The 10,781-nt window shown below is 38.0% G+C and overlaps 1 protein-coding gene across 1 annotated transcript; it reads right to left on the bottom strand.

Annotated features, from left to right (window-relative positions):
• Window positions 1-2,719: 2,719 nt before the first annotated feature.
• On the bottom strand, window positions 2,720-10,564 carry Eaat2 (Excitatory amino acid transporter 2). The gene is made up of 11 exons (XM_018513329.1): window positions 10,066-10,564; window positions 8,057-8,182; window positions 7,774-7,981; window positions 6,873-6,915; window positions 6,544-6,797; window positions 6,241-6,474; window positions 3,975-4,169; window positions 3,707-3,841; window positions 3,376-3,484; window positions 3,081-3,199; window positions 2,720-2,768 (listed from the first exon to the last, which is right to left on the bottom strand). Exons 1-11 carry the CDS (start codon window positions 10,238-10,240, stop codon window positions 2,720-2,722), a joined length of 1,647 nt encoding a protein of 548 aa, XP_018368831.1. The 5' UTR covers window positions 10,241-10,564.
• Between the last annotated feature and the right edge of the window lie 217 nt (window positions 10,565-10,781).

The raw sequence follows: 10,781 nt of genomic DNA, 5'->3' as shown, positions 1-10,781 counted from the left end.
TATATATATATATAAATGTATGTAATTTTATATAAAATTGTTCTCTGTACAAAGACTTCCAAGCTGAGGGCCTTAATGCGATGTGGGCCTTAAATAAATGAATTTTTTAGGAAGTTGTATTTTTTTATCATATTCCGACACTCATCTTATTCGAATAAAATTAATTTAATTACTAATTTTAATTTGTCACGCAAAACACATTATCTAATAAGAAATTGGAAAGAGGGAAAGCGACAGGGATTTTTAATAAAGAAGACCAAATGCTTCCACGTATAAATCTGCTTTTTGTTATACAACACGTTGAGCCTTACAAGTATACACGTATTCTTCGGATTATTTTGATAAGTTTATTCCATGTTTTCTCCACTCGTTTTACTCTCGCAGCTATTATGTAGTATCCCACTTTTTCAATGCTTGAGCATAAAACGTGCCGAGTAACAGGAGCACCCGATATATCATTTAAAATAATATTTTTAACAAAATAGAAAAATTATAATTAACAAAATTAACTCGTAATTAAATTTAAAAAATAATTATCAATTATAAGTAGCAAGTTTTTTTTCTACTTTTAATTATAAATTGTTCCATAGTTTATGATTCCTCCCTAATTTCTTTTCATAATCTATTTCGATGCCATTTCGATGTTTTACGGCAAAATACAAATTACCATTTACAATTTATAATTTCTAAATATTTTTATTAATACTTGCTTTGAGTATTCAAAAAATAAAAGAATCCAGTTTTGCATTTACTTTTCGGTTGATTTCCATAAAAGGCGCGCGTGAAATAATATTATTTATTCCGAATAAATTAACTCCCAAGAGAATTTAAATAATGTATTGCAATTTATATGGATGAATAAGTAATAATTGCTAAAAATAATACTACGTACTCTCTTTCTATCTTCTCAAACAGTTTGTACATTTAAACAGTCTCTACGATGAAACACGTATCGACCTACCTATCTAGTGCCTAGTATTAGCGAAACCATGTATAGGAATCGTTTACCCAGTATTACGTCTAGCAAAATGGTATTATCATATTGTATATCCAGTCTTGTGGGCGCCCGACAATGAGCTGCGCTATTTAAATATTCCGTTCTCTTTGTCATTCATAGAAGAATTAGTATAATCTTCCACGTACGATCGAAAAACACGAACTTGTTTATTCTAATCTACGATCTGGACAACATCATATTGGAAGGTATGTTCTTCTACGACAGGGAGCACTAATCGAAAAAGAGTGCGACGAGATAAAATCTTGGACGTCCGTATAATTACAATTAATATAAACGAACATTATTGAAAGTTTCAAATACTTTTTGTTCCCATATGAAAGAGAAATTTATTTTTAAAAATTTGAAATAGTTTTGAAATAGTATAAAATGTTATCTCCAATTTTAACAAAATACACGTCCAAGGTTTCAATTTCTGTCTCGATAAGCACTCTTTCGCAAAAACATTTCGTTTTTCAAAAGCAGAACACATAGGAAGGTTCTATACATCAGTTTCCGTCAATTAATGGTCCGATAGTTAGATCGATATGGCTTTTAAAATCTATTTAAAGTTTTACTCGCTTGTAAGTCTTCTTTGCTGTATTTTCAGCGTGGAGTCTATATTAATCTCCGCTGAACACGTATATTGTTGCCGTATAATTTTCTTAATTTCTCCCCTCATTAATTTGGATTGTGATCAGTGACGTAATCGGTACGCGATACGCGAAGCGAGCGGTCTTTTAAATGTAGCCTAGTAATAACTGTATTCTAGTAATAACATTATAGGGTAATTAAAACATTATTTATTTTATTCTAGATATGTGTAGTATGCACATAGCTACCTAACAGTTATCACATCAAGCTCCCTCCGCAAACATCGTAAAAAATTTCTTTATTTCCGATAGAAAGCTATATATTCGTCGCGTCACTGATGACAGTCGTGCTCTGCAATCTTCAGATTTCGGAGCTAGGATGTTCTAAGTCACATCGAGAAGCGTCAGATATATTGGAATCGGCGTTTTACACGCGATACATATATCACGCGAGGGTATACCCGAAAAAGAAAAAAAAACTCAGGCAAGACATTTTACTTTCATCGCGCCTGCCTGCTTGGCGCAAAATAAGGCACCACATTCGACATGCTGTTTAATATAATCGATCGTAGAAACGGTCTTTAACGTCGATCATCTACGGGGTTTACTAGGGGTGTATCGTTAATCTACGATCATCATCTATCATTTATTCGAATGTGAGTCGGTCAATCGAATTAATATTTTATTAATCCAGCCTGATCCCTTTAAAAGTCGTTGAACGACTTATATCCCGACTTTTTGCCTATACGATATCCAATGTAATTATTATCGTCACAACGATTGACAAAATGCGCTACCTTCGAGTCTTTGGAAGCCTCGATCGTAATTTCAATTTTTATTGCTGTACCTGCACATGTAACATGTAGTCCGTTCTTATTGACAGTTAAATATCTTCGAGTCTTCATTAGCAATCGCATTTTCCGCAAGAGCTTCCATCTTGTCTTATAAAACTCCTTACGAAAGATCTTGATGAATCTTCGAGGATTGTTTAAAACAAAAAGAGGAACTAAACGCGCATTTGGCGCAAAGTACGTTTTTGATCCTCGTTGAACAATTCAAACAGATGGCAGAATCAATTTATTTACTGATGAGATTCTGCGATGTTAAATTACTTCGCCGGACTAACCATTAGTCAAACGGTCTCTTCCGTCACACTTCTCGACATGTGTAATATTCCGAAGCTGAAAGAAAGGAAGAAATTTGTAGAACGCTTTTGCCATTCAACTTGAAAACTTGACACAGAAAAAATGCGAAATTGTCATTTGTTTAATGTTTATTCTTATGACAAGGAAGATTTAATGTGTGCGCAAAATGCGTGTGAATTTTATCAAGCTTAGCTGGCTTTGACAATCTTCATTTTTTCCCGTCAAGTCTTCCGTTTGCTAATTGGCAGATAAATCAGCGATTCGCGAAGCGATGTTATTAATAAACTGACATGATCTTATAATGATCGTACAAAGTGATAGCCTAGCCCTACCAACAAGCGTGTTTACTTGGCGATCCCCGTTATCCGCGCGTCGTCTTGCATCTCGACAACAACGGTGTCAGGATCAGGTACCCTGTTGGCCGTAAGACATCCATTTGCGATAGTGGTTGGCAGCACAGTCTCCGACTAAAAATAAATTATTGCGCATTGTTACATCAGCGTGAAAATAAAAACCGTTTTGCATGCAGGAACAAATGAGACGAATTATCTAGTAAACATTAAACACGCTTTTTTAGTTTCAGTATGTTATTAACACAACGTAATTAATTATAAAGTTATTTTATAATTATTTTGTATTTTACTTGATAAGCTGCTGCGTCCAATGCCATCAATTCCTTTTTCGAGAGCTGCTCGACAACTGCAGCGGCGTAACAATCTCCTAGCATATTATTGGTGGTTCTTATCCGATCCCTAATCGATATAAAATTATATTCATATTAACAGGTAATGTTAAAATATTTTGTTAATTGTTGAAAGGATTTTCAAAAAAAGTATAACATATATGATATTTCTTTTCCTATAATTCTTAGAAACGAGACTTTTATTAGTTTATCTCGTAGCATATCGTAATAATAGGACATGTTATGAGACAAGACATTTTATGAATAAAAGAATATTCTGCCTGATACTCACACAAACCAATCGATTGCGAATAAAAGAGAAACATCATTAACGGGAGCATCAATAGCGCTTAGGACAACTAACAGCAGAACGAGCGCAGCGCTTGGTACCGAGGCCGACGAGACGGAAGCAGCAGTGGACGTCAAACTTTGCAAAACGAGATGATAATAAAAAATGAGACGATAAATACATAATTAAATATAATTAAATATATAATTAGATAAAATAAAAAAAAATTGATTCGGTAAAAAAGGCTTATTGCAAGGCAAGGGAGACTTACATAACGGTGATGATCTCCCCAAAGCCCATGAAGATACCATTCATCTGGGCAATGAATATGCTGGCGACGGCGACGAAGAGCGCGGTACCATCCATGTTGATATTGCAACCGATCGGCAGGACGAATCTGGTGACTCTAGGGTCGACTTTGAGCTTCTCGGTCATCAGACGAAAAGTCACAGGAAGTGCGGCAGCCCTGTACAAAGCTGCGTTAGCAAAAATCGGGCAAAGCACATTTCCGTTGATGGTAGAAAGATTCGCTCCACGTTGCCTGTCGCTGCAGTCGTGATGGTCATTCTGGCGTAAATTCACGGGACAGATATAGCGATGGTTTATTTATCGAGTTTCTCAGAGATGTAACCGATCAAGGCTTGAGTTGAAACAGAACGGATGTACAAAAGGGTTACAGAAAAACGGTATCCGAACGAAGGAAGAATACTCGGAATTAATATCGACGCATTATTAACTGCGGATAGTAGAAAGAGTGCCAGAACAACTGCCAGAATGACCGTGAGAACAACCTGAAAATCAACCGGGATTAGCTTAGATCACAATTTGCCAGGATATCCGCCAGGCCGCATCGCCCACCACATAGTGGATTCTACAACAGACAATCGTATGTACCTTCATGTTGCGGCCATCAATTACTTACCAAGCGCTACCCTCTGTCTCTCAGAGTCAACCACCTGCAAAAGGCCGCGTGCAGTGCGTGTTCTAATACATCATCATGATATTCATACAGTCTCTGTTCAGATACACTGAGAACAGTTTCTCAGTCAGTCACAGTGTACGCACAGTTGTGTACGCTCTCTTCTGGAAACAGTTAATCCACAGAGAAACAGATTGAGTTAGATAACAACTGTATAAAACCTAGCTGGATCATAAACAATATTGAGCACTGCTAAAAGTAATAATACCAGGTGGGAAAGGGGGAGGGAATGACAGTGACAGGAATATGGAAATAGGAATAATTGGAATGGTACAGGATAAATTCATTTCGTATTAGAATTAGACGTATGTTGGACTGAAAGAAAGAAAGGAAGGATTTCAGAGGTGCAAACTGAATTTGATTCGTAAGTGCGAACTGAAAAAATGATCGTTGCTTTGCGTGACTCTCAAAAATGAATTATTCAAGAGAGATAAATAATCGCACGTTGTTCAGGAGTACAGCCGGTCATCGACATCCTCGTCGTACCTGCAAGAGCGAGCTCGGCACAAGCAACCAATATTTTTTCAGTTACGCCAATTCATTGTTAAAAACGACTTAAAATTAATCGTATGGTTTGGCGTGGAGGTCTCCTTTGGCTCGGTTTCTTCTTCCCCTTCCTCGCCATCGCGAGAGAAGAGTTCGAAGATACCGATTATGGGAATCCTTAGAAGACTTCCACACCGCGAATCAGTCCAGGTAACACGGAGTCAGCAGATCGCCGGTTTGGGCAACATCGCTGCCGAGTAGTTTCACTTTTCGCGATAACGCTGCTGTATTTTGAAAGTAATCCCGTAATTTTTAATTTGTCGTAATAATATGTTATATTTTGCACGACGACGAAATTCCGATTTGCGTAACAATCTGGCTACGAGCTTGCGGAAGTTCGTATGATTTGATAGTCGGGAACCGGTAGTATCAGCATTCTAAGTGCTACCCGGAACTGCATACCTCTTTCCCTCTTTTTCTCTTTCTCATGTGGCATGGCGAGCTCTCCTCGCAAGCAAACATTAAAAGAGATTGTCATATATGGAAGAAAGACTAATAAGGATAATTTGGAAATTGGCCAGCTCTTCCACAACGTTTTTATATAGAAACTAAGCAAGAGGATTATATGAAGCAATTTTTCTGAAAGTTATGTAAAGCTGGCTCGAATGATTTGGAAAGGAATATCGGGATTGTGGCCTCGCAAAGCCTCCACACCAGCTGGCTGAAACATATTGTCTTCATCAATCGATTCGATCAATACACGTCTTTCATCGCCACGTATCACTCATTGTCTATTTTCTTTTACGGCGTTAAAATGTTTTGAAATTAATTACTCGCACTATATCAATCGCGCGACAGACCAGCTCCATTTCGCGTAAACATAGAAAAGGTCCGCGTGACAAGAAACAAAAGGATGGAAGGAAGGAAGTACAGAATATCTGCGGAAGATAACCGATGAAGGACGGAGGCTACGAGGTCAGAAAATACGATCACAACGTTGACCGAGGCCCTGTGAGGCAGGCGAAATGGATTCTCTCAAGGTCGGGCTCGGGTTCGAAGATCGACGACTCACGTTGATGCCATGGCGAAGGCGGTGAGGGTACCCTGGGCCAGGCCGGCGTAGAATTTAAAGGGGTTCTTTCTAACGAAGGCCGCATATATCAGCTGCATGATCACCAGCTGATAGAGAAACACACCGATCGCGATCGTGACGATGAACCACGCCAGCTGCGACATCACCAGTACCAGATCGTCCACGCCAAGTATTTTGCCCGCTATTACAGAGGTAATGCCGATGGGTGTCATCCTGGAAGCCAAACATTTTCATTCCATTATAAAGCGACATAAAGTTATTTCCAATTTTCATGACACTCACCACATTACAGTTGAGACCATTCGCATGATGACTTCGAACACAGCCTTGAAGAAATCTATAACGACCTGACCTTTCTCGCCGAGTGTTCCCAGGAACGTACCAAAGACCAAGCAAAAGAAAACTATACCCAGAGTGTTCGTGCCGCTTCTGTACTGTACCACTCTCATCAATTCCTCATCCCCCAAGACTGCCGTTGGTAACTGATCGGTGACGTTCTGGAAAGGTTGCTTTTTCGGGACATATACTGTGTGCGCCTGTAACAACGTCATTATTCAATATCGAGTTCTTTTCGTTTCATTTTTATATCGTAAGAATCGGGATATTCTTACTTGTTGGAAAGCTGCTTGAAACAAATTGTCCGGAAACATGTTCCTGCGAAAACATTAATTCAAAATCGTATATATTTCAAATATTAGACTGAATACATTAAATAAGTCTAGGCAGAATCTTCGCGTGTTACATGAGAAAGGGCTGCACACTTTAAAAATAACGCCATTCCCGCGGCCTTCGTTTTATTCATAGCCCTCACACATTGATTAAGTAGTGGCGCAAGCTGCTATGGCAACTTTTCAATAAAAACGATCTTACATTGCGTCACTGAAGCGAACAGTTGTTAAATGATTTCCGATAACCGAGCCGCGATATCTCGATTTTAATCCAACGTTGGAGAACCGCGCTGGGCGTTGCGCGATTTTTAAACGGCGTTTTTTGAGCGCGCCTAGCGTGAATAAAACACGTACGATCGATAAACTATTTTCATCTAGACGAGTAGTATCTGCGATCACGATGAATTTCATTTAGTTGAGTTCACGATTCGTGAAATGCCACGACCTTAATCCGACTTAGATAACTGTATTACCACAATGATTCAACGACGACGAGAGTATCACAGATCGATATTATTTCAATGTCGCGTTATCATCGTGCACACATTTCTCAAAGTTTTCGCAGTGGAGTACCGCAGCGGAAGTGCTCGACCTATTTTTGTTGGCGATTCGAAAGCTACGATAGTCAACAAATTCAGCGAGACGCTTAAATGCAATTCAAAAGAAAACAAATCGGAATTGATTAACATTATTTTCCTATCGTTTCACATATCTGTATTGACCTTCATACTCCATTGAACTTCCGTTTTTTTTTAATAGGAAAACTTCCAAGAGAGTCTGTGTGCATTATTGATATTGACAGAATCGATATCGGGCGATGAGAGACATCGTAGATATAATTTACCTTCCCAGATCGAGCAGGCTGTCTAATATGTTAACGGCTCTCGCGTGATGCGAAGGACCGATCGATTCCCTGATGCCGGGATTACCGGGATGAATAACGAGTACTAGGGCTACGCCAAGCACAGCATTGAGTAAGGACGTTAGTATGAAGTACACCAAAGTTCGAACGGCAATCATTCCGTTCATCCTGGCGTTTAAGCTCGCTGAGCCTGATACATAAAAATGATTACGATTCGACGTACACTTTACCGTGTATATGATGCAAGCTGAGAGAAAAAGCTCACCTGATATGAGGCTGGCGATTACAAGAGGTAAAATCATTAGCTTTAGCAATCTCATAAAAAGCTCTCCCGGATAACTGATCAGCATCACCGCATCGTCTCCAAGGTCCAGAGGTCGCAAACCGAACCCTGCGACGAGATATTATCAGATTAATCCGCGATTCTGCACCACGAAAACTTTACTTTTTCATTTGCTCGTATAAAACTCTTAAGAACTTCTACAGGATGCTTGTCCTTGAACTATATTTAAATTTATTACGGTCAATTGGTTTATTATTCAATCGCGAAGAAGGGGCGTCGCGGTTGGCGAAAAGGTGAAGGTTTGAGCAATTTCTTTTCTATCTAATGGTAATTAGTTGTATAAGCTATCTACGTCCTCATAAAGGCCATAAAGCATAAAGCATAATGTTTTCTCAAATGAATCATTCATCGAGATAGGTGATACAAATAATGGATTGCTTCACTTGTATTAAAAAACCGATAGAAAAATTGACAATGTGAGGACTAACAGTGTAACCTTGAATTCTACATCTTTAAAAAGAGAATATGAATGAAAGCTTTGATTTAGACTGATCTATCGAGCGGCATCGTTTAAATTATTACAATACCATCAACGTTTCTACTTATAGACAAGTATCTATGGATGTTATACGTTCGCCCATCAGATACCGAATCAAGTTAGAAATAAAATTTTTTGTAGCTGTAACATCCACTTGTATATTGATTGTTTTATTAATACTTTTACTAATCGTTAATTCTTATGTGTGTTTACATCAAATGTACAGATTTATTAAGTAATTTAATGATTTCATAAAACGTTCTTCGTGTTATATTTCAGTTATAATTAAATAAATCATTTCAATTCTATAACACTGTACATCTGGAACTAATAAAATCAATTCTCACTTAATTGAATATAATTCAACGTTTATTAACATTCGCAGATAAACAAATAATATATTCACAATAGCTGTACATTACTGTGTTATAAACGCGATAACATAGTCCTTATTATATTGGCTTCAAGAGGAATCAATATGATGAAATTTATAAAGGAAACCTTACATCTCGATGAGCAACATCTTTTAACGAGATAAAAGATGTTGCTTATTTTTACATAATCGAAATGATAATTTCGAACTAGGTCGTTCGAGATATACATGTAAAATCGATCTATGCGAAAAGCTCAATTGTATTGTAAGCATAAAGCGTATTGTGTTACCGCTGACGTCAAATTTCTATAAACATTCGACACGTCACAGGTATTTATTATGATTATATGTGTGCGTTATATTACGGAATAAAAAGTTTTTGTTAAAGAGATTAATTTAGCTTTTCGATCATTTATAACATTTGCATAAATTTATTATTATAAGATCTTTATATGAGTGTAAAAAGAGACATTAAGATTTTTTGATGTGATAAAAGAATTGCTGACTGAAAAAAATTGTTGTTGGGTTGAATAAGATTAAAATCTAAATAATACGTAGTTAGTTCCATACATAGAACTACTAAAAAGATCATGTATATGATAACCATTGTAAATGGTGGTCATAATTTATAGCTGACGTAAGGAGATGGAATATTGAAACGCGACTAACGATTGCGATATACAATAAATATTCTATATCGTGCAAGTTATTTTCTACCTAATTTCTGTTTTACTTATTGTGTCTTTCAACATCAGCAACGCCTGCAAACAACAGTCAATCGTACAAAATAATTCAAAATTATTATCAAGTATTATTAATTATTTAGAAGTTATAATAATAATTTTACTTAATATTATTTTATTTAACTATTTCATTTAATATTGTTTAATAATTACATGTACGGCATTTATATTGAAATTAACGCAAAGAAGAAAAATTAAAAATTAGAAATTAACGAAAAAGTTCTCTTTTCTTTTCTAAATAAAACAGCTTCTTCAAAAAAATATTCTGAAACTACAGTTTTTAAAATGCTTTGTTAGTATTCCGTAATAAAAAGAAAGAAACATTTCCGTCGCTCACCGAGAATTACGCCAAAGAGTACGCCGGACAAGGTGACCAAGAGTAGCAGGTTCTCTCGCATCCACTTTCTGGTGTCGGCGGTCACCTTGCGGGGACCCTGAGAGGCCGAGACGTCCTGCCCGCCCATCTTGGCGAACAGATATTCGGAGAATCGGGCAGAGGACTTTTCTTCCATCTCACTGGGCCGCCAGCAAGCGGCGTACCAGTGACCGGTGCTGGTCGTGTACGAACAGGCCGATCCTCCCGCCGATCTCCCCAAACTCCCTTCTCGCGATCTCTCGCGGCTAACGGCGGGGCCCCGGCAGCACCACGACGACGACGGGTTGCCGTTTTGGGGGTGTTTCGGTAAATCCGTGCAGAAGGACCAATCACTCGCGCCTACCAGACGTCGTAGTAGCCTGGCGGCTTGGCGAATCCCTACTAATTCGATCGTGGTACCGGGATGGGATCGGACTATCTTCCTAGTGACGTTGATAATAACAACCAAGTGGCTCTGCTCTGATTAGAGCTCGCGAGACCGTCTAATCTCCACCCGACTTCTCTTTATCTAACTTCTCCGGTATATGCGTAGTATCTTCTACGACGAATGTAAAACGACCCTAAACGACTCGTGCGCTCCGAAATATGCGTGTCTATCTCTTCTCTCTAAATGAGAAATTGTTGCAGATAACTTCAGTTTATAAGATCCTCGTCACGAAATTGCTCGAGTAGCTCCT

This window comes from Trachymyrmex cornetzi, unplaced genomic scaffold (genome assembly GCF_001594075.2).
Source record: "Trachymyrmex cornetzi isolate Tcor2-1 unplaced genomic scaffold, Tcor1.1 scaffold466, whole genome shotgun sequence".
Lineage (NCBI taxonomy): Eukaryota > Metazoa > Arthropoda > Insecta > Hymenoptera > Formicidae > Trachymyrmex > Trachymyrmex cornetzi.
The sequence above is the reverse complement of the archived record's forward strand: the minus strand, read 5'-3'. Positions and strand labels throughout refer to the sequence as shown.